Genomic DNA, 25,410 nt, shown 5'->3' with positions numbered 1-25,410 from the left:
ATTTAATCAGGTGAATCCAATGACAGATATCAAGAAATTATAACCTTCAAGGAAAAAATAAATAAATTATAGTTGTTTAGACTAAACAAGGGACGACTGAAGGACATGGTAAGAGTTTTCAAGTAAAGGAGAATAATATAGTCCACCTGTCCATGGTAGATGAGGTAATGTGTAATGGGGTACATTGCAACAAAGGTGATTCAGATTAGATTTTGGTTAATTATAAGAATGGAATTCTAGACTGGTTTTCCTAGGAAGATAATGATACTTTCAACACCTGTGCTTCCTAAGGACAGGATGGATAAGTATCTGCTGAAAATGACACAATATCATTGATTCTCCTTCAGACAAAAAGACCAAAATACCAAAAAGACCCTTCCAGCCCTACAATTTCATACACTCTAATTAAAGATGCAAGAGTAGCATCCAGAATTTCAGAACTCTAATGAGGGGCAATATACCACACTAAGAACCAAACAAACCAGATGAACAAACACAACACAGAATGTTTGAGGAAACCAAACTATAGGCAGAAAATGTCAGGCATTAGTTAAAAGCAGATCTGAAAGTTCAGCAAATGTCTGAATTAACCTGTATTCTGCAGGTTGAATGCAGGATACAGAAACGTTATATAGTAGGACCTGCCAAAGATAGGCAGAAATCAACTAAGTGAGTATAGGACTTGTGGTAGCACTGGATTATGATGATCTATGCTGTTATTAATTATAATTAATTATTAATTATTAATTAATTTTCTGGCATGGTTTTAGCCTTCTCCAACAAGCATTCTTCTAGTATTCAGGCACGGTTCAGGAGCTAACACTGCCATTCACTCTTCCCAATAAACAGGTTAGGTAGAGGAAAATCTGAATTCTGTGAAAACAAGGCATGCTATTTCAGTTGGCCTCAGGGCCACGGAATAGTTGCTGGCTCCACTTAGTACAACGGTGTAGATATAGCCCATATTTATACCTGCAAAAGCAGCAGGAGTTTGATTGTTGGAAAGCAGTTGTGAGAAAACAGTGTGGAAATTTGACTTCACAAATGTCAAAGCAGAAGCTGAGAAATTGGTAAGTCAAAGCAAAAGATGTTTGAAGGAGAGTAAGATAGACTAGAAAAGGCATTTTACAAAGGTATCGATCAGTGAAAAGGGGAAAGGCTATCAGAAGCAAGCCAGAGGGGAAATATGTTCCTTATGGAGTGCTATTTATGGAACAACAGACCATACTGTTCTGTAACAAATGAGTACTTGATGATGATGCAGCTAAAGTTAGGCAGTAAACCCTCATTTTCCATACCATCAAGCCATGTCTGGAAGAGCTACACTATGCCTGGGTTTAAGAGTAAACCTGTAAGTCTGTAACGTCAAGGAAGGCAAACTAATAGAGAGTTTTGCTCAGAATTTTATGTAAGAAATGTGGACTAACGAAAGAAGTTGTAGCCACTCTTCAGTTTTTTTACCTGAATCTAATAGAATTGATGTTCAGTACTTGTGACCCTGATAGCACAGCACTAACCTAGCAGGATATTTTCTTAAAGATGGTGACAAATATTGCTCAAAAATTAGTTCAAATTGGATGACTGTAAGCATTATCATTCTAACTGAAACACACTATTGAGTTACATAGGAACTAATATCTGGAAATGAGAGCCAAAGTCCGTCCTGTCCAGTCTCTCATTTCCAACAACAGTCAGAACAAAATGCTTCCAAGAAAGGAGCAAAAACTGCAGTAGAAAAGCCTGCCATTTAATAAAGGCATCATGCTTAGAGGTGGAGGCTTAAAGACCTGAAGCTTTTGCAGTAGTATGTAGCTCTAAATTTTGCTTGTAGTTTGTTAAGAGTGTTCTGAATATTTGTTGACTTCCAGTGTCTTTGTTGTCACGTGCTAATTTCTTGGCCCTGAGAGGTTCTTACTGTAACAGGCTGTATCATATGTGCTCTAATGTATGTGCTGTAAAATGGGTTTCCTTTTACAAGTTCTGGTATTTCTACCTGTTAATATTCCTTTGTATTACAACTGAGTTGCAAAAGATTTTTGGAGAACTAAAGGGATCTCTTTTGGGCCTGGTTGCACTTCAGATTTGTGGTTTTTAATCATAATGAGCTGTCTTTTATTAAATGTCTCAAACACAAGGGAGGACAGAGACCAGCTGGAAAGTGTTATTTGACTGAAAAATACATGAATTAATTAAACCACTTTCAACCTGGAAAAATGAAGCTAATAGAATACATACAAAGAAAAAAATGTATCTCAAACATAGGCTCTCTGTAGGAGGGGGAACAGAATCAAGGGAGCCAGAAGTAGTGGACAGGTGAGGGAGGCCAGGAGGGGTGATAAAAACTTTCCATGCTGCAGGGTGTCAGAATACCCGATAGACAATACCAACAGCCTGCACCACAGTCATGAGAGGATCACTGGTCTTTTACGAAGTCCTCTAGTTCTAGCTAAAGAAAGTTTATTCATTTCTTGGTGAAAAAAGACAGTACCTTATTATATGGTGGCCTTAGTAAGACAGCATAAGAAGTCTTCCCACTCTCTGTATTAATCTGCTCAGGGCGTTGGTTGGTCAAAATACGGTAAGAGTAGTGGCACCCGATTTGCGTTTGGGAAGCATGATGACAGCAGGGCTGTGGTGGTCTTTTCTTCTGAATTTGTCCACTCTGGAAAATTATATGTTATGTTCTTCCAAGGTTAATGCTGTTGAAATTGAGTTGTCTGGACCTTGAAGTAAAAATTTGGCTTCATGTTTCTCCCTGTACCCATTCCAGAGCATAGCTCCTACTAACTTACAAAATAGAGCAATATTTTGATGTGTGGGACTTAATAAATTTACACCTACAGCCACAATCTTGTTGATAGAGTCAACATAATCTGAAGCCAACAGCAGTAAGGAAATGAAGTGAGCTCGGGTAACCCTTTGTAGTCTTATGTTTATTTTAGTCTGATGAACAAGCTATTAAAGAATGTGTGTGTGCATCCATGAAAGTGTCCAGATTGGGGCTATCTTCACAACCACTCATTTTTGTTGGAAAAGGAACTATTCTGATTATTTCCTGAAATTCGTTAGCCAATGAAGTTGAAAAGGGTTTTTTTCTTTGTTATTGTCTCTGTTGTTTCATTAGTATGGCATTTCTTTCTGTCTATTCTTTCTGTCACAATAAATTCATCTCCTTAGCCCAGCAAAGAATGCAATATTGTTTTTACGTAATTAAGATACCAACTACAGAGCAAAACCACACAGAACAAGAGCTAGTCATGGCACCACAACACAGAGTTGGTTTTTAAATTAATCAAGGGCATGTATATCTCTCAAAGTTTATCACGGTTAAGTTGGAAGTAAGTACTTAACCCTCTTTTATATTTTACAGATATGTGCACCATGTGTAAGTAATTTTTTTTAAGATTTCTTTCCATACTGACATAGTTCCAACTCATCTTGAATTTCTACAGACAACATAATGTGATCCCTCAGTTTCTAGTGTGAGTTTTTGATTAATCTAGCCCTGATCTAATCTTTTTCTTGCAAGTAAGCAAGCATATGATCTTTGGGTATTCAATAATCCAACAAGAAGTTTAAAGACTTGAGGAAAAGCACAAATTTCAGTCCAAGCACAGGAAATTTCTGTACTGCTTCAAGAATAAAGAGAAAATTTATCTGTCCTGAGTTAGAATCTTGCTTCTTCCCTGAAATTAGCACAGCTTTCCAAGTGCCAGCATAGATCTGTTGATATCCATAGAGTCAACTGACAACATATTGGTTTAAGATATAGCTTTAAACTTGTTAGAAAGTAATAATGCGGCTAGACATGTGTTTCTTCAAAATTGGGGAAGTCTTCTATTTCATATGTTATTTGTTTGACTGCATTGTGGATAAATCAATGTGTTTGAAGTTCAGTTCAATACATACAGGTATTTGTCTAACAACTGGCTAATTGAATTGGTGGTTAAATAACCCTAAGCACTGAAAAGCTTGATTGATTTCAGTCATTATTGTTTGTGAAAACTAATAATTTAGCTGAAGGATATTAAGTCCTTGCTGTGACACTTTGGGTTAAAGAGCTACCAATGATATAAAGCACTCTTTTCTTTTCTGGATCCTTGATTTGAGCCCAATCAGGGTTCCTCTATCACAAAACCCCCACAAATAAATCAAACACACTTTGGCACAGTTTGTCGTCTCTGCTTAGCAAATGTATGAGACTAAACTGACATTGATCCTTAATCACCTTTAATCCATGCAGAGGGAATGATCCTACCAGGGCAGGAGAAAGGTCATTGGCAGGATCATGGGGAGAAACTAAGTTGGCAGTTAATTTCATAAGCCTGACCTGGGAATAAATGAAGGGCTTCTGTTTTCAGGGTAATCTGTGTATATATATGATCTGCATATAAAAAAGTTAGGATATTTAAAAAGGTATTGATGTGTTAAAAGCACAATAAGCATGGTATTTGTCTGTTAAAACTTTTATTCCACTTAAAGGTCTGGGGCCTTTTTGTTTATGATAATTTTATAATTAGCAATAGAGTTTTTTGTTATTAAACTCTGGTGACCCAGTTATGAATTACAAGGGGTATCAGCAACTTGAAATGGAGTAGAATGTAATAAAAATTCTTTGGGGTTCTAAAGCTGTCGCCAGGTATGTTGGCCAGTTTCTGTAGGTTTGCAACCACATTTTCTTTTCTTTGTTTTTGAGAAGTGCTTTTCCTTTGCTAGTTGCTATGTGAAAAACCCACATGAAGGAATATTTACACAGGCCATGATACTGCAGAGATTCATGTTGCATGCTTCACTTTCTGTGCTTTGGATTATCCCGCTGACCCAGGCTGATTCATGTGTCAGTCCAGCACATGCAGAAGTACAGATTTGAAGGAATGGGATTAGACCACAAAAATTAAGAAAAAAAACCACTGAAACTGGCTTTAGACTGTTAAACCAGATAAACAAATTGAATAAGCAAAAATATGCTGGCAGGAAAAACTAAAGAGCTTCTATATGTTCATTTCCTAGTAATCGTAGGCTGATTCAAGACCAAATCTTTAGGAGCCTGTTTTCTAGATGGGAACTGAGAGTGCAGAGGTACTGGGCATTTGCCATGCAGGCAAAGGATGAGAAAATAATAAACCTTGTTCCTCTCTTCCAAAGTCTTTTCAGGAGAGAACTGTAGTTTATGTATCCTCAGTGGATGGAGATAGCTTCTTGAGTCAAATCTCTGCATGCCAGGATTTAGAATTCAGCTCCAGCCTTGATACTACAAACCATCCATGCCAAGTAAAGTGCTCTCAAGTCATTGTGTGGGTCTCTGAGCAAAGTTCTGAAGTGCTCACATTCATGTCCGTGAGAACTTCCTTCTCATTTCAGGGTCTGAGTATCTAAGTTACCAAAGGAACCAATGTATTTGGTGTTCATCTCGTTTGCACATCTCATCATAGCTGTGCTGTGGTGGTGTTCTTCAGATGCTGAATGTTTTCATGATTTATCACTGGTTAAGTTCCTCCTTCAGCAAACAGGCAGAACTGGCTTGCTTTCAGTAGAAAACTATATCAACTGCATAACTTTTCATAAAGCCCATGCAAACACTGCAGACATGCATGCACGCACACGCGCATACACATGCATACACCTTCATTTAATGGCAAGATCTGCTTATTAAAGCTGAATCAAATATCAGTTAGGGATTGATGTAAGACACACCTAGTTCAAACTACAGGACAGTTCTGATCCTTCAGATATTTAACATCATCACTTTAAGAATTCCTGTTAAAAGCAAAGAGGCAGCAGATCGTATGCAGAAGAGTATGTGTGCGCAGTATTGTGTCCTCCAAGCCTTTTGTTCTGGCTTCACTAAGTTTAGAGAAAGATTTGAATTTCAACAAGTACCATTTTCTCACAGAGACACCTCTTGACTCTGGGTGCTTACACTCTAGCCCTTAGCTCTGTTTTTGATGCATTCTTCATGGGATAGCTTTGAAGATTTTTGTTATTTGCTCACTGTAAAATGCAATGTTAAAGGTAGTAGTGGGCAATTCTAAAGGGACGTGATCAGTTTAGCTCTGTAATTTTCATTATTGTTAAAGAAATGTATTTTTCAAGAACTAATTAATAGTCATTACGTTTACACAATGCTTTTCACTTCAAGTATTTTTAAGACAGTCTACAAAAAGCACTTCATTGTCCTAACAGCCTGAAGCATGTTTTTAAAATGAGGAAACTGAGACATACAGATTTTGTAGTTTGCACAGGGTCTCAGAGGACTGCTGTGATAGTTCAGAAAAATTCTAAGCCTCCTGACCTTTCATCCCACATTCAGTCTTATCTTTCACATGTAATGGTTTTTTACAATACTATTTTCAATCTAATTTTGTCTTTACTAAACCCCAGATATTTCTCTCGTCAACAAGTAGTGAGATGTAGCGGTGAATGCCAAACAGATTGAGGCTACATGTTCACTGTAACTTCATGATGGACACCGAGGTCACAACTCTGGTACAACTTCCGCACAGCCCATTATGGGAATTCTCCACGCTCGCATTTTGAGCCAGGGTCCTACAGACTCCGGGGTGTGCTTCAGTTCGTGCACTGACTCATTCTGCAGATTTCAGTGGGACAGCTTCATCACTCAGGAAGTTCAGCGTGTGCACTCTACGTTGCATTTTATATTGTACTTGAAATCACGACAATCAAAACCAATAAACATTTTTCCAGGTCTCTTGGTAATGATTCTGGGAATCTTCAGAGGATTTTAGCTAAAGCAAGCATTAGCACAGGTTGGAAGTCTTTCCAGAGACTGTAACACCAGGTAGCGAGCACTGACGAGGTAATCTCACAAGATGACCTTCCTCTGTATAGCCTAGTGAAAGATTCAGAGGCCATTTGTCTTGTATGTCTCAGCTTCTGGTTGTGCCCAGTTCACAGCCTGATTTTCAGAGCTGCTGAAATGTTCACAGTAACAGTCCCTTGGAGCCTTCTGAGATGGCTTTCTAATTGCACACAAAAAGCAAGTGGATTCTTCTGAGTTATTTCCTTTGAAAAAGCAGTTCAGTATTCATGAAATAAGGAAGCAGAACAAGTTTTTTTGAAAAGGAAAGAACCAAATTAAAAAACAAAAATGCCAAGGTTAGCAGAGTATACCATTAGGAAATAGCAGAGAGATTTCTCCCTGAACTTGTGACTTAGCTTTTGAGAAAAATAGCTTTTCTGAAGAAGCCCAGTTTGACATTCCACAGCAGCAAGAGAGAAGGTTACTGTTCCTGCTCGATAATGCAATATAGCTTTCCATAGACATTAAACATGGATTAGAGGGAAGCAGTAGATATAGGTTATTTTGACCTTAATAAAGATTTTTACAGTGTCTCCCGTTATGTTCTTATAACAAAGTTTGGGAAATATGACATACCTGAAACAACTACTAGCAAGACAGATTGATGACTGTTTGGAAAATGGGATTCAGGACGATTTTTGAAACTGGAAAGTTGTAGCTAGTAAGGTTTTGTGGCAGCCTTATCTTAATTCCTTTACTATTGAGTAGTTGTGTTAGGGATGTGACCGACAGAATACAGTGTGTGTTTACTGAGTTTACAGATTGTACCATGCTAGCATATGCTGCAGATCTGCTGGGGAGGGACGGGACCAAAACGACCTTCTTGAGTTAAGAGAAGTGGTCAGGCAGGGAGAGGAGAATGCTGTCATTCCTGAAAAAGCCATGTTGTTCTCTTTGTAAATTAAATACAAGGATGGTAAATCACTGGTTAAGCAATAGTTCTGCAGGAAAAAAGTCCTGGGAATATCATGGGTCACAACCTGATGTGGGTTAACATGTCGTGTTGTAGAGTGACAGAGATGATCTCGGTACATGTGAAGAGGTGGGAACAGCTCTGCTGTTGAAGTGAGAGACATTCTTCAGCATAAGCTGAAATACCATGTCAGTAAAGTACAAGTGAGGTATGAGCTACTGGATGTATCCAGAGGAAAACAGGCAAGAATGATAGCAGACCCAGAGAACAGTACCTGAAAGGAGAGGCTGCTGGAAGTATAAGTTACATGGCCTCTGTAGATATTTGCCCTAAGGTTAATTACATTAACTGTATTTACAATTAGAGGAGCTCAGGGCAGCGTGCTTAGGTGTGAATGTGGCAAATATGTACGCTTATCAGTTTCCTGTGGCAGTAGGACTCAGTTAGTTGCATATGACATTAAAAAAAAAAGATTCCTTTTATTGCTTTGCATTTTAATGTATTATGCTGTAAGAGAGGGAAAAACAGTGTATTGTGAAGTATCATGAACATAATGGCAACAACACATCTTTAATTGTACCTCTTTGGCTGTTTTCACCACCAGTCTCAGTTTTGCAGTGTCCCACGGAGGTTGTGACTGTCAGCACACACAGTTCTACAGGTGTGGTCATGTTATGTGATTTATACAGCGGCATTGCAGAATTCTGTATCATCATCCTCCGGTTATTTATGAAACATAATATATAATTTTATTGGAATTTTCAGCAAATGTGCACGATGAACAACAGTCACCTTGGGGGTCTTTGGGTTTCTGATTCCATTCCTAGCATTAACTTAGAAGCTCATAAGGGAAAAGAATATCTTGGGTTTTTTCTGCTTGCATGTTGCTTGCCATTTTTTAGTTTGAGTTTCATTTGCTAGCGCATTGATTCTTTTCTGCCTCTAGGACCCTCTCACATTTCTCACTGCCTGGTTCTCACAAACTGACTAGCAAATGCTAGTGTCCTGTGCAAATGCTATCAATAAACTACGTATCCGCTGACCAGATCATTAAGAAAGCTCAGCAATTCTGTATTTAAGGTTTTTCAAAACTCTTAAATGTACCTTCTAGCCCTGATATATTCTCTGTTCTCCACTGTTGTTGCTTCTTGACACCTCACTACCCAAAGAGAAATCACTGTTATTGCCAGAAAGATTATAGAGAGCAGAAACCTCCGGAATGTTTTGAACAAGAAAGGTGCACGGAAAAAAAAGGAAAATCATTTAGCTTCCAAACAGTGTAATTATCTTCTTTAGCTACTCCCTTAGCCTGTACAAATTCTGCTGTAGGCCTCTTGTTTCTGATATACCTAAGGAATATTTTATTGTTTATTTTTAAATCTTTTAATGTTTGTTCTTGGAAACCTAATTTTGCTCTTCGCAATTTCCTCTTACTTAACGCCTGCTGAAGTTTAAGTTCCTGTTTATTGGCTTCCCTAGGATCATGTTTCCAAAATTTGAAGGATTTCTGTTTGGTTGAAATAGACTCTTGAACCTTGCCATTCATCCGGTTTAGCTTAATCCTGCCTTCCTGCTTCCCTTTCTTGCACAGTACACAAGCCTTCAGAGATGGTTCCTGTAGAAGTACTGTCCTTTGCTGTCTTACAGTTGTACTTTTATTTACTAAGTGTGTGAATTCCACTTCACTTCTTATTTTTTACTGCAAAAAACACACAAGCAACTCAGAAATATGAGCTGAACCCATCAAGAACAAGAGGTAGGACAAAGAAACCAGTAAGGTGGGAGAAGAGCAGGGGACGGTTTACGGTTCCCACCTTTGCTGTATGACTGAGCGAAGGTGGAGAGCTGCCTGCAGAATCCCAGTAAAGTTGAAGGAACTGTTACGAGTCAGGTTCTGCACTGACGGCCAGCAGTATTTTCATCCCCACCTACCATCCACTGCTGATGCTGCAAGGTAATGGCAAAAGTTGTGGCTGCAGGTAGGCTATCCATTGTGTCCTGCTAACAAGAACCTTATTCTGGACTGGAAAGCATAAGGCCTGGAATGCTAAAATCCTCATATAATGGATTGGGCACAAGTGCTGTTGCCACAGGTACCTTGCCAAATCCAGCCTTTTGCACTTAGTGCTTTGTGAAATCTCATAAATCCACAGTAAGCCACATCCATCACCTGAAGGACCAGCACCTAGGGTAGCAAGGGCAGCTCTCCATGTTCTGCCTTTCCTTCTGACACAGAGCAGTGCATTTGACAGACAGCTAGCTTCATTTATTGGTAGGAGTTTTGAGCATTAAAGTCATATTTGCCACTTTAGAAACAGAAATCAATCGGAAATTAATGAAATACTTATGGAATTCCTCATTGTCTTTCATACCTTTCACTTAAGATTTTCCTAGATGACTTTTGAAGGTGCATTCTAAGATGTGTGTCCTTCTAAAAACAAAGGTGTATAATGCATCAGTGTTTGGAGCTGAACTGAGAAAAAGACCAGTGTCAGGGCATGAACTTAACAATGCTGTGGATGGGCAGACTTTTGCCAGCTGCACCACAGGATTAGATGACCAGGTTGCTAGACACAAAACTGCACAGAGGCCCCTTTGCCCAATAGAATAGGATGGGACCAGCAAATTTGCTGGACTGTGTATATGATGTCACATCTGCCACCCTTTTGTCTTGTCCAGGAAAGGAAGAACTTGCACGAGCTGCGTTCAATGTTTAATTGAAGAAGACAGAGCTCTGCAGGCATATAACAGAATTGCATCTTCTTTGGCTGGCTCAGAAGTAGATACTACTTCTAGGATTATTTCTTTTTTCAGTTGAAAGCAGTGGCTTTGTCTTTCAACATTTGATCTCTGGAGCCATCACTCATCTCTCTGGTGATGTTCTGTTTCCTTAGAGCACTGCTGGAATTCAGCCAACTTCATGTTTTGGTCACCACCGAAGACCTATGTGATTGCCATTTCCTCCCTTATCACACATTGTGAGAATGTATTACTTCTGTCTCAGAGCAGTATCAGATCCAACGCTGTCATTAACTATTTGTGCACAAAACTTCTTTGGTTCAGATATTAAAAATTGTCAGAGTCCTTCCATTTTCTCCTGTTTTTCAGGAGAGGATTCAGTATTTCAGAATACTTTCAGTCATTTTAGGGCCTGGTAATTGAAATGCTTTAAGGTAATTTAGCCATTCAGGGTCTTCCATTGGTTTGGCAAACTGGTGAGAAAGAAGAATATTGCCCTTCATTCCCACATACAGGTTATGAATGTTTCTGTGATCCAACAAGCACAGAGGCTTCAGACTGTGAGGACAGGAGAGGCCTGGCCATCTTATTAGTACAGTAAGCTGACTGGGCAGAAAAAAAGAGTGAAAGACGCGCTAATTCTTTGGATAGCGATATCTGCACATTTCTTCAGTACGGCACTAATGGAAGTCAGAAATGGATAGCCCCTATTAAAACTGGGTAAGTCCGAACACCCTTTGGAGGACTTCTCACTTTCTGCAGATGTAATGCAACACTGATGGTCAAGTAGCAACTCTTGATTCTGCGGCTGAATACATGAGGTTCATTCTAGCAGTAAAACTCATAATCTGACAGGTATGTGCTTGTTCAAAGCCAGGTTTTGGACTGTGTGCTGAAATTTCTTGCTGAGCTTCTGTAGGCTCTGTTGTAACAGAAGCCAGGCTAGGTGGGCACAGTGTGATCCTTCTGTGTCAAAATGTTTAAATTTATTAATATTTAGGCATCCAGGCAAACTGACCCACTTTTCAGAAGTCCTTAGTTCCCACTGCTGTCTAACATACATTGGACCTGCCAGAACTCAACACCTCATAAAATTAGACTGCTTTTAATTAGGTGTCCAAACATTAGACTCAATCATTTATGTCTCTGAGATAGTATCTTGCAGACCAACTCACAATAAATTACACTGAGCCATTTTTAATACTTTACCTTCCAGAAAGGTAAGGCTTAGACATTTGGTGTCCGGTCCAGTCCTGTCTGGATGAGTACCATCAATATTATGCAGGCCTGCAGTTTTCAATGATACTTGTATTTGCCATTACTTTTATTATGGTGAATATTTGAATGACTTGTGTATTGAAATGTCAATAATTTGTCTGTTGATTAATAATGCCTTTTAATGAATGCTTTGTATTTAAAAGCCCACGCTTGCAAACACTTGATGGGTGATTTATCATGCTTACTTACACCTTTCTATAACTATGTAATGAAGGGTAGTCATCAAAGTTCCTTCACTAGTCAATAGAGGGAGAGTCATCACCATGGGCTGATTCAGAAGTCTGTAAGATAGATGGATAGAGTTATGATCCAAAGGTGTCTTTCCCTTCCCATGAATTATGGAATTAATTAATGGGGGGTGACTTAATTTAGTCTATAAGCCTTTTTGATGATTCAGTTGAGATAAATTCTGCCATTTTTGTCAATGGGATCCTTTTCAGTTGGATTGTCAAGATGATGACTGCTCTAGGTGCCTTATCTTTTTTGCAGGGTTGGGCCTGTATTATTTTTTGTAAAATATTTGCTGCGTAATTACATTATTGAATGTTTCTTTTTCCGCAGCTAACATCTTGTATATGGCAAGCCAAGAAATGATGAAGGTTGTGGAAAGAGACAGTACAACCATAAAGCAAAATTTAAAGAAGGTAACTATTTAATCCTCAGATTTCATGGGATGCCCACATGCATGAGGAAATGTTACATCCAGTTATATTTGTGCAAAACCAGAATTTCATCAGACTTGATTCTACTTCTATGTTAGTGTCATTCCGTTGACTTTGGAGAAGTAAAGGGGTCACTGATCATTAAAGTGTCATTGATCCACACCTTTGTACATGTAGCGGTCGCCTCTATCACATGTAGTATCCCATCTGGTATGTTTTCTTTGGTGGAGTCTGTGTTCTGGCTAAGCCTGAGATGTGGTTCCCAGTGAGGCCTGTAGTTACCTATGTTCTGAACAGGCAGGCAGATGGCCAGCCAGGACATGAGTGCAGACTGATTGACCAAGTCCTCTGACTTTGCTGTTGGACAGGTAAAGCAGAACACGTCCCATCTGCGTTGTGTGGTGTCAGTTAATATCATGGGATTCTGCAGGCGCTAGATTTTTCCATGGCATCAAAACATAATAGAGAGGAGTCAGCAAAATTATAACGGCTCCACAGTTTCAGCCATTTGACTGTAGTGTAAGAGAAAGATACAGAAAGTGCAGTCCTCGGAGACTGGATATACTGCTGTACAAGTAAATGAAGTGCTTCTGGGGACCTTTCTCCTGCACTGAACTTTCTTGTCTGTTCAGATTTATTGTTGAAAGAGATCCTGGTAGTTTTGGTCTGGACCGGTAGCATTCTCCCAGTCAACTCCCAGGCACGGTACAGGGGTTGGCACAGGCCAGGAACTGTTCCTAATTAGAGTTTTGATGTGGTCACCCTGTTTTGGAGGCTGAGAGAATGTAATAGCGTGGCTATGGTCAGGCAACTCCAGATGGCTTATGAGCCAGAAAACTGTCACATTTAATAAACTGCTTTTGGTGTAGCCTCTGTGTGAGTAGATAATCAGTATAATGTATTATTCTACTGTGTCCCCTTCCTTACCTCCATTTTTTCGTATCATCCCTGTCTTTTTGCTGGAAGAATGATTCCAGCACTTTGCACTGGCAGAGATTTTCCTAGCGGAATGGAATTTTGTAGGACAGAGGTCCTCGATCTCTGTAAGATTAGTTTGTGCCTTATAAATAGATATGGTACAAAGTTCACTTCATAAATCAGTCATTCTTTTTTTGACTAAAAATGGATTTATTTTTTACTTATCCCGTTTGCCTTCTCTGCACTTGGAAAGGTATATTCAGATGTTTCAGTTCTAATTTTTTTAAAGGAGTTGAACTAGCACACGTGAAAAAGGAACACAACACTGCACTAGGCATGCCTGGTTTCTCACATTTTTATTGCAGAGTGTTCAAAGTTCTCCGGCACTTCGGAGGAGTCTCGGTGAAGAAACTGAAGGGCTGATCTTGCAGACTGCAAATATTCTAATTGTCTTAAAACTTTCCACAAGTTGATCCAAAGCCCAATGAATTCAAGGAAAATGGATGATTTTACTGACTGAATCACCTCTCCAAGTGTCAGGGAGCTGCAGGGGCTGCCTGTTCCCTGAGGGAAAAGGAACCATGAGCTGAGGGTGACCCCAGCACAGGCAGTGCCCTCACCAGGCAGGGGCCAGTCCCACCGCACCCGAGCCGGGCAAGGTAACAGGGTCCATCAGCTGTCCCAGACAAGGCAAAGCAGTGAACCGGGTCCAGTGTCCCTACAGAGAATCCAGTCAGGAGCAGAAGGAGACAGGGCCAGAGACAGGACTAGAGACAAGGCCACAACGTGGATCCAAAGTCCATCCAAGAGGCATGGCCAAAGACATGACGGGAAGCAAGCTGCAAGGTGGGATCCATCCTGGCGACAAGCTACATAAAGTGTAGGTCAGATGTCAATCTAGGACACAGGGCCAGGGCCAGGGCTATCGACAGAACTCCTACAATGTGGCTTGAGAGGCAGAGACTAAAGGCAAGGGACAGAGATGGAGACCCTGGACACACGGGCAGGGGGTGTGGGCCGGGGTCCCAGGCAAGGCTGGTAGGGCCTGTTAGTGCCCTGGAACTGAGGGTAGGACTGCAGGTTACCATTAGTCAAGGTACAAAAGTGAAGAGTTTGCAAGATCAGGACTTCAGGTGCTTTTGGAAATGTTAATCACACGCATACGTGCTTAAAGTTAAGCATAAAAGCTTTGTTGGATGAGAACGATAGTGGTGACAATCGGCTGCAGCTCCAGTGAATTCAGGTGGTCTACTCAGATGCTTCACATTATAAAAATACTTATTTCTTATACCGAGAGAAGGCCCACAGCCAACAGTAAGAGTTTGCAGGTGTCCTAGTCTGCTTCATGTGTGCTTTTGTTGATTCTTTCAATCAAAGCATGGCCTTGGCAGGCAGGAGCTTTTTTAAACCTGTGTTAACTTTCTTTTATTGATTCTTCTACGTCCTCATACTTTTAAAGTGGCAAACATACTCAAGAAAACAAAAAGCTGAAGCGAGCTTATAAGCAGTTGGCAAGTTGAAGAAAAAACAGGTCTAAAAATGAAGCTAAATGCTTCTCTTTTTTCATCTTCTAGTAATTTCTGGGAATGTAAGAATTAAGGAAAAATTTTTGAGTTGGCATTATGTTAAATTTGAAGTGTATCGACAATAAAAATGGGCTTAACTTATAAAGGTTGGAAGTTTATAAAAACAGGAGCTATAGTCCAAGTTGCTATAGAACTGGCAAGCTGTCACTTCAAAAAATTTATTCTTTTTAGTAGTCACTGTGATCATATGCTAAAAGCCAATCTTAACACCTGACTTTGCCAGCTGCTGTGAAATAGCAAAGTTATTTCTGGATCTTATTTGCATTCTGTGATCTGAAGAAGAAAGAAGAAGAGACACTAAATTATTCCAATCTTTCCATGCCCAGGTTTAACTATAATTATTACTAGTTAGGGACCAGGAGAAATTTTATCTCCAGACCCCAGATTCTTAGTGCAACAACGCTAATTGCTCAGATTTATGTTGAAAGAATGGGAGCTGGAATATTGTTTGGATAATTAAGTGAGGTATTTCACTTATAATCTTCTAAAGACAGAAGTTATGCACTTTAAATAACAGTGGAACTGTATAAGGAGGAAAGAGACCTGTCTTCTAACAAAATAATATATGATAGAGCATTTTAAAAACTGGCTCTAAAGCTGTTCATCTAGATCAAGCAGTACATAAATGTAGGCTTCTTATTGCAATGACACGGGGAGTTGTGATAAATCACATAGTCCAAACAGTAAGGTAGGGGATACAGATATAAGATTTGCTCAGCTTTGATGTTTAATTATTATTAGTGGGTTATACCACCAACTCCCTTTCCTAACAGAAACAGGAGGTAAAGATACTACTGTACTAGAGGAAGTTTACTGTAATTCTTACACAAAAGGAAGTGGGTGTAATTCCATATTCTTAAAAGATGGATCAGCATTGAGCATCATGGAGCTTTTACAAATAGAATAAACATTTAAAAAGGAAAGGGAAAATGGTTATGTTGGGCATACAGTAGCGTGCCTATGATGGGCAATGATATTTCCGTAAAGAGGCTCTCTACAGCACTTAACTTTTTAAGTCTGCACCATGCCACATCCATGCTTAGCCTTATTGACTCCTTCTGTCAAGTAAATTTATAACCCTGTTGTAACTGAGAAGATATTGCATTAAAGGGTAAAACTAGGGTGCTTACAGAGGAAATTATGTTTTAAAAAAATCACCCCTCAGATTTTATATTTATTGGGATATGTTTTGCTCATTAGTTCATGTGTAATACACATTAGTCCTAGTTTTACATGTAGAATCTGCTCCAGAGCCCATCCAATCAGTAGAAGAGCCCCCACAGATTTTGGGAAGTCTTGGATCAGTTTGGCAGTGAACTTTCTGTAGTGGTTCATAATTTCTTAAGACCATAAATCATCTCCTCCAGCAGCTGAAAGTCATGATGCTTTTGGATAGCACGTTGAACCAAAAAAGTTTATATGCTGCTTCAGTTTAGTTTTGCCAGTGGTCAGGTGTAGCAAATACATTGATTGCGTAAGGAAAAAGACAGGAAACATCTGAAGTAGAGATACAGAGATGAAGAAAAACTGTTGTCAGAGAAGAATAATTTTTAATCAAATGGGAAAAAATGTAAACTGGAAGTTCATGGGCACAAGAACCTATTTTCACTCAGGTTGAGGAAGTCTGTGTTGGGCTTAGCTTATAACAGCCCTTAAATGGTGTGGAAGAAATTATCTTCTGAAAAAAAAAATTAATGAAATATATGCTTACCGCTTCCAGCTTATTTCAGTGGTATCTTCAGAATTTAAAGTAATACAAGTTTATATCTCATCAGTAATACCATTAAAAATGTGTTATCCAAGAGTATCAACAAAACAGTGATATGCAGAGATTTAGAGTAAAAATAGCGAAAATAAGTCTTTCCACAGAAAAGCGTTAGGTTTTAATTTTGAAAAATTGTCTTTGCTAGAGAAACTTTTTTTAAAACTGAGCAACCAAGAACTAATTTGACCCCTGAAGCAACTGGGTTGATGTTGCCCAGTGCTTTTTGCTTGAGTCTCTGTAGACGTCCACAGGAGTTTAGTAATTATTCCCAGTGAGAGGAGCATGATCTGAAGATAAGTGGTTAAAAGAATACTACAAATACTGTGCCTGCCCACAGCCTAAGTGAGTTGCTTGCCTACATTTGTGAAAAACCTTCTAAACACTCTTTCTGAATAGGTGCAAAGTGCTCCCTCAAGCCAAGAACACCCCTTTTTTGGCTGGTCTCACACACATCCTTTTTGGCCTGTGCTCCCTGGAGGTGCAGAGTTGAAGTTAGGGAAGTTGCACATGTGCCTGGGGGTTTTGGTGTCTGTGTCATTAAACCAGAAAAACAACTTTCTCTTTGAAGCACCCAGAATGCCTGATCAGGGACCAGCAATTTCTCTCCTCCGTGGAAAAAGGATCCCAGTGAGCATTCAAAAAGTTCAATGCACCACAATATACTTATCTGCAATATTTCACTTTTTCTATAACTGAGCTCCTGTTACCGTCGTTCATGCTGTGTGGTATTCTGATAAAGAAGCAATGACATGAATTTCCAGGGTTTTTGGGATGAGTATAAGGTGTGTGCTGCACAGAATGAGCGAAGACAGCAGTATTTCCCCAGCCGTCTGAAGAATACCTAAGAAGTTACTGTCCAACCCTTACTACCCCTTAATCGCTTACCTTCCCTCCCTCTGCCACAGAGCTCATTGCACGGCAGTGAACAAAACTGCCACATTTGGCCAGAGGCTGATCCTGCTGTTGCAAGAGAGATCTGACTGATTCACCTTAGATAAAGTACCATTGAATGTAGAAAGTGTCAGGCTGATATTCAGAGGGAAATACTGTTTGCAGTAAATATGGTTGGAAGCATCTGGCCCAGTAACGGTTTGGCTTAAATAGCGGTTTCAGGTCTGTTTGTTTTTATTTTGGTATTTATACAGTCTTGACTTCTGAAATATTCGAGTTTCTGACACTTCTAAATATATACCCTCAAAATGCTTTTAAGTGTTTAAAAGTAACATAGATACAGTATAAATAAGTTAATTGCCCTGTTTTGTTGATGCATCCTTTTTAAAAGCAAATTTTTGCTTTGCATTGAGTTTGACCCTTTGTTATCCGTGAGAAAGTGGAAGTCTAAGTGGCCTCACTTGATCTCTTGAATCTACATGCAGAGCTGCTGGTAGCATTGCTAACAAACTGCCGCAATGTTAGGGAGAAGCCCTTTCCCCTTCCTCGATTTACCAGATTTCCAGTTAACACTGACAGAAGCATGGAATCGGGGAGCCTGCGCCTGCCCGTTTGCTAGAACACCGTACCTGACACAGGGAGAGGTGTCATCCTGAACCATGTGCAAAGTAACCGCTCTGCCTGGCTGTGTCTCAGGTTTTGCATCTTAATTTCTCTGAAAGTAAAATGTTTCTCCACTCCCCTTCCAGACAGGGAAGTTGGTTTTGTGTATTATTTATGTTGGTTTAACAAAACTGGCCATGTTCCTATGTTAAATAAAATCACCATAAATACTTGAACTACCCATTACACCTTTATTACAACCCCTACAGTTAGTATTTAAAAGCAGCATTGTGTACCCTGCCTCCTCTCAAAGTGAGTACTCTCTGAGTACTGCCTCCTCTCAAAGTGATCCAGCAGAAAAAGTTTGGCTTCGCACTGCCCTTGGAAAGTTGAGAAATCCCAATTCTGGTAAAACAAGCTGGGAAGCAAGTTCCAAAGACCTTGCCATCAAACTGGCTTATCTCAACCACAGCAGGATCATGAGGGGAGAGAGACGGTGTCTCGGAGAACCAGATCCCAAAGCATTTAGGGCTTCCTAGGGCAATGCCAGCTCTTTGAATTCTTCCCAGAAACTGATTAGTAAAGCCAAAGTACAACTGAAGAAGTCCAAAAAAAAAAAAAGTGTGTCCCAAACCAGTGTTCCCATATCGTTTATACTATTCTTTTGGCTGGATAACGTGGGGACACTTTCATAATTCCAGAGAAGATAAGTCATTTTCTATAAACCTTGATTGAAACTAAAATTAATTCTGTGCCACTGCATTTTAAACTAGTTTTCTCCAAAAGCAAATGAAACTATTTGCTGGTTGCTGTTGAGAGATGTCATGCAGAGAAGCTGCTGTCTCATCCAGTGAATGCATGTGGGAGTAATAGTGATAAAAAGTTAATGTATCAGAGACAAGGATTTCAGCAAGGTCACTGGTACAGTCTTGCTTGCCATTGCACATGTGCCACAGAGATCAGTCCTTCGCTCTTTGCCATCAGCTGGAGTGGTGCTTGCCAATGTAATAAGATCCTAAAGTTGTTATAACATGTACCAAATTCCAGAGAGATACAGGAAACTCAATTTTTTAACTTTTTGGATTTGTTTTTCAGTGTTGACCTATGACAGCCACAGAAGAAGCATAAAAGAAATATCTCTGTAATTTATACTTCTGTGAGCTGTCATACATACTAAAACAAGTGCCAATGGAGTCAACTGCAGGAAATCTTTATTATTTTCTTAGAAACTCTTTAAAATGTAAACATCCTGTTGATATGAATCTCAGATTCTTCTGATGTTTACTTAGCAGCTGCCATCATTGTGCAGTGTCGGAGTACACATACCATATTACAGGGTACTAGGCTGACAGAGCCCTATTCTGACTTGTGTTTTATTTTACAGGAGCAAGGGCTGAAAATACTTCTGAGCACTTTAATGGTAAAAGAGCTTATGAGAACATGGCTGTTATTTTAACACTGTTTGAAACTCAGAATTTGCATAACTATTTTGAAAACAGTATGTAATGGCAGGCGAAGATAACCCACATCCCCTTTACTCTGCCCTCATCATCAGGTCCTGAAAGAGGAGATGTTTTACTCACTCATAACAAGCAGGGTATTGCATCAGGAATCATATAAAGTCCTTGTCATGTCCGGTGGTAGCTGCCATTTCCCTTCTGAGTCAGGAAAAACTGGAAGTCTCAGCATTCAATATTGCAAAAGAACAAAAAATAATCCTCTCGCCCTCATGCAGAACAGTTAAAAAATGCAAATATTGAGACGTTTAAGCCCAGAAGAAAAATAGGAAGAACCTTCTATTTATTGTTTTGTAAATCTGTTTATTTTTAAGTTAGTCTCATTATTTTGGGGGCCTGACTCACCATTTTTGAATGCTTAGGTTGGCATCAGTTTTCCATTGCTGGTACAGTGGTTGTGCTGACTCAGGATTGCTTTACAGCCATGTACAGTCCACAGGAAAATATGTACTTTACAGATCCTTGCAGATCATATAGTGCACGCCAGTGTTTCCTACCATTAATGAAGATCCCATGTGCCTCTGGTTACACATGGTCTGTTAATTATGCCTGCCAGCGTGCTGCAATAGCAAAGCTCCTCATGTTAAAATGAAGATGAGAACATCTGGGTTCTGGAAACTTTTTTTAAAATATGTCTAAAAAGAATCTGTCTTAGTATAATAGGAAACTGGGTAACATCTCAACATCTGTATATTTTGTGGCTCTGTGTGGCATAGGCAAAGAGCACAGACATTTCGTCATTCAAAGGGAGACCGTCAGCGCCACAAATGACAGCCAAATATCTGTCAGCATTCATAGGCCCTGTACTACCATCTGGATCACTGAAAATTTACATCTTAATTGCAATCCTGATTTTAGATTTTATTGCATAATCCATTAATAGGGAAGCATTTTGAAAACAATTCTGAATTCTGTTGGCATTTTCTAATTAAGAAACCTGTGTGTTGAAGTTTTGGATTTGCAGGCACAGACACACAGAATGCACACACCATCTGCACATGAAATAAGCAGACAAAGTAACGGCAGCATCAAATAAAGTTCCCTTGTGTTATAAAACTGTTCTTTGTTAGTTGCTAATAATGTACCCAAACTTTAATTGCATATATGACACAAGTGTTCATTCTACCTTGACTGTTTATTTTTTATTTCAGTCCAATGGGTTTTACAATGTCTACAAACAAGGCTCAGGAGAAAACGCATTGTTTTCTCATGGTAAAAATTCTTGGCTTGGAGAAGAAAGCTATTCATTCCAGGGCAGAGGCGATAAGTGCTGAGCTAGTACAGAGGAAACTAGTGAGTGAGGGGTAAAAAGAGAGGAGGAGGAGGAGGAGGCAGGAAGAACCAAGGGCTCTCTTTGTCTGGCCAAAGGTAGGCTTCTGGTGCTGTATGAGGTGGTGGATTTGAGCTACCCAAGCAAGACTGGCATATGAGACACACGAGCTGTCTGTAGCAGCAGTGGAGACCAAACAGGATATGCTAGCTTATCAGTCTTAAATTGCATGAGATCATAGAATCATTTAGGTTGGAGAAGACCCTCAAGATCAAATCCAACCATTAACCTAACACTACGAGATATTTATGTATGGGCACCTGAATCGTGCTTTATGTGTTTACTTGTAGGAATTTACAGGTGCAATAGGCATTAGAGGTGCAGATGACCCCATTAGAGTCAGTAGAAATCTATTGAAGAAGTCAAGGTGGAATTTGGCCCTTAAACCTGGACATCTGGTTTAATTTTGGACACTGTGGAATATCCCCATCTGGCCTTCAGCTGTTTTTCCAGAAAGTTGCGGGTCTCCTATAAAATCTGTCATACATGCCAGTCTCATGCAGATGCCTCGGATATCTAGAGCATTTCAAATGGCAGTAGGTACCTACACTTAGGCAATTAAGTTCGTAGTGGAGCCTGAAGTGCAGCTTCACCCACCTTACAGTAGACACCTGCTGTTTCAGCTGAATAGCTTTCTAAGCACCAGCAGCTTTCTTGAGTATATCTTTCCTGACTGTGTGGTGGGAATTTGGATGCCTGGCACACATGTAAACACCACAATATCGTTACCTGTATTTAGATGTTTTTATGCTGAACTAAACCCAACCCTGACACTAGGAACAACTGATAGTTTGAGAAGTATTTGAGGAGTAGGGCTGGGAATAGAGGTTCTAGACTGATAAAAAGTGGAGAATTGCTGAGGGGGAAAAGCAGCTAGGGTTGGAACTGAGACTCAGAATGGGATGGAGAAACCAGAAGACTAAAATTTGACTGGTCGGGGTGAGAATGTGGGGCTAGAATAAGAAGCAGAAATAGTGGAAATTGGAAATTACTAGGTAAGGAGATTAGAGCTGAAGCAACGAGCCGAAGGAGGGTAGAGCAGTCCTGACACCAGAAAGGGACAAGACAGAAGAAGTCATGCTTGGAAAGACTGGACAAATGACTGAACAGCAAGGCCAGTGATTGGTGAATGTCCTGCCCTTTTCAGCTTGGAATGGAACCTAAATTTCCAAAATCTTATTATTCCTGTTCTTAGCAAGTGCCTTTGGCTATGTTTGCCTTAAAAACAGGAGCAGCACAATAGAAGAGATTTGTAGAAATAAATAGCAATTTTTGAAGATCTGATGTTCCCAATGTAGGCATCTCAAAGGGTTATTACTGTAGCCAACATTTGTCTGGTCCTATGGACTGAATGTCCATTAGTGACTGGAGCTCTCTAAGTGTGATGCTGAGGAGCATCTTTGCCTTACTTTCAGTTGGAAGGAGTTCATACACTCCAAGACTACTCCACGATGTGAATCAAAGCATGGTAAATCTGGACAAACATGACATTTGCTTCAAAAACACACAATAGATAGAAACTAAATCACTAATTTCTGTGCTGGATCCCCACCCAGTGTGACACCCAGCAGGAAGGTGTCCCATGTTCCTCTGGCCAGAAGCTGACAGTGCTACTTCTTTCAATTACACCCTTACCTTAAGGGATAAAGGCCTAAAGCAGCAGATCTAGAGGTGCTAACACTGTTGCCAGTACATGTAGGCACCACATGTAAAACACCTGGGTTTTGATTTACCTCCTTGAAGAGTAGCACATTGTATACACAAACTCAGCTAAAACCAGCCGATATTGCATTACCAAGTTAGGGAGCACCGATCTTCATTCTGATGCCTTTTATATATGCATTAAGAGGTGGTCTTTAATTACAACATCACCTTTTTCCTCTTTCATTAACCAAAAGAGCTGTGTACTGAGACAGCAGGATGCAGAACTCCGACCTCATTTGTGGCAACTGCGGTAATATGCCTGTCAAAAGACTCAGGGAACTATGTGAAGTAAAAATGGATAGCTTCATGGTAAAGGCACCTAAATTTCACATTCATGAAGTCATTATTGAGTCACATCACGAAGTCATTAATATTTTTCATAGATGGTCACAGTTTGTCCTCACTTTTCTGAGTATCTCATTTAAGACCTTGAAATCTGTTTTACAGACAGGCAGTTTCAGAGCACCTGCAAATGAAGTCCAGAAGTGCTATCCTTTGAGCATAGTCAATACTGTGTAATGCTACGCACACTGGAAAACCAGCTCGAGCTGTTTCAGACTACCCTACATACTTTCAAATTAATGTATGTAGTTTGACATCAATTTCTGTGCTCCCCATCTCCGAAATGGATATAATAATGGCCACAAAGGTGTTACAAAGCCAAATTAATAAATGTGAGCATGCAAATCCTGTAGTGATGCATGTGAGAGGAATGCACATAAGAAAATAAATTCTGTCTGTAATCCATAAAAAATGTAGTAAATAAATCCTCAGACCACACACAGAATTTAAAACGAAAAATACTATCAAATAGCAGCTCATCAGCTGAATGTCATCCTGTCAGTGGATTGAATGAGTCAAGGATCCTTTGGATCATGCAATGAAAGATTAAACTGTAACGCAAATATACCAGAGGCAAGCTAAGAATGCACATAAATCTTTTGTTTAGGCATTTCCAAATCTGAGTTCTCAAGTTTACAGCCCTACCTGGAGAACAGCCCATTTTGCAGTTCATACAGACTAAGCCAAGTATTTTATCCACCTTTGTAAGTGTAGATGACTTTTCATCTTTTTCTAAATGATCATGTGATGACACTCTACGACGAGCCTACCAAAATATCTAATAATTTCAAGGACTACTCCACTAAACTGGAGTTGCTCCATTTCTTTTTTTCTCCATTTCAAAATCTTTATTTTTGTATCTGTTGGTAACAGAGCCCAGGGTTAAACATAATTCGGTCAGATGTTTGGCTTTCAGAAGGCTTGGATGCAGCTGGCCATTTTACGTTGGCTTTTGTAAAGAATTTTTGCTGGTGTGACATCCTGTGATTTATTAATCGAAGGCAAGATCAAAAGAAATTTTCTGCTAAAGCGAATGACATAGCTTGTTTCCAGCAATTAGTGAGTGACAAAGGAAACCAATAATGTTTGTAAATGTGGGATGGTTTATGTTCAATGTTTTACATATACGTAGAAGTATAACTTGGGTTGGTGTCTATGCAACTGAGATATTATGTTTTGGATACAGCCAATAGTCAGTAACGTTCAAGATTTGGGTACGCTTCAACAAGAGAAAAGCAAGTTAGACAAAAACTTGTAACATTTTGTGAAATGCAGTCTGGGCTCTTAGCCCACCTCTGCCCCAGTGGGTGCATTTATTTATATTCCACATGGCTACAAAAATGATGGAATTGAAGATTTTTGTGATGAAAGGAAAACTGCTTGTCCCCTAATTTATGTTAGCATTGCTCAATTATTCACTGAAGTACAGAAATGAAATATGACACAAATGAGAGCAGTGGAATTGGGCCAAGCTGTGTGTGTGATATGTTGAGCAATCAACATCCTTATGGTACCTGCATTCAAACATTTTAGTATAAAGAGTCCTCGTCATTAATCTTGCTCATGTATAGTTTTAAATCCATAGGTTTTTACTCTCTCCCAGACAACCACTCTCCCTTCAAATACTTTACAGAAATTGAAAAACATAGCTAAAGCATGCAAAGTTGAGATGAAAATGGGGGGAAATGATGCCTTGGGAAAGAGTGACATTCTGTTTTTCTAACAGAGGGAATATGACATTTGTCAGGAATTTATTACTTTTGTGCTTAGGTGGGCCCTGTAGCACCTGCTTCATGTATGTCACTGAACAAGGTTATTAGGGCAAGATCAAAACAAAATGGACTTTGGCAGAATTTTAGCTCCACGTTACAATGCAAAAGAAAATTGATCTTGTCCAGGAGGTGCCTGTGCTCTACATGGGCAGCACTTCACAAAGATAAGATAGAGAGCTGGGGTTGTTCAGCCTGGAGAGGAGAAGGCTGCGGGGAGACCTTATTTCAGCCTTTCAGTACTTAAAGGGGGACTACAGGAAGGATGGGGGCAACCTCTTTAGCAAGGCCTGTTGTGACAGAACAAGGGGGTAACGGTTTTAAACTAAAGGAGGGGAGATTTAGACTGGATATAAGGAAAAAGCTTTTTAGAATGAGGTTGGTGAAACTGGCACAGGTTGCCCAGAGAGGTGGTCAATGCCCCATCCCTGGAAACATTCACGGTCAGGTTGGACAGGGCTCTGAGCAACCTGATCTCACTGAAGACGTCCCTGCTCACTGCAGGGGGATTGGACTGGATGACCTCTAAGGGTCCCTTCCAACCTAAACCATCCTATGATTCTAAGATTCTAT

General features: G+C 39.8%; 1 protein-coding gene across 2 annotated transcripts in view; it reads left to right on the top strand.

The window, feature by feature from the left end:
• Positions 1–25,410, top strand: part of LDAH (lipid droplet associated hydrolase) — a 129,641-nt gene that overhangs the window by 100,212 nt on the left and 4,019 nt on the right. For both annotated transcript variants that reach the window (XM_064448122.1, XM_064448121.1), the window contains one exon: positions 12,312–12,394. In XM_064448122.1, coding sequence (XP_064304192.1) covers positions 12,312–12,394 — 83 coding nt within the window. The remainder of the gene's footprint in view (positions 1–12,311; positions 12,395–25,410) is intronic.

This window comes from Phalacrocorax carbo, chromosome 3, assembly GCF_963921805.1.
Source record: "Phalacrocorax carbo chromosome 3, bPhaCar2.1, whole genome shotgun sequence".
Taxonomy (NCBI): domain Eukaryota; kingdom Metazoa; phylum Chordata; class Aves; order Suliformes; family Phalacrocoracidae; genus Phalacrocorax; species Phalacrocorax carbo.
The sequence above is the reverse complement of the archived record's forward strand: the minus strand, read 5'-3'. Positions and strand labels throughout refer to the sequence as shown.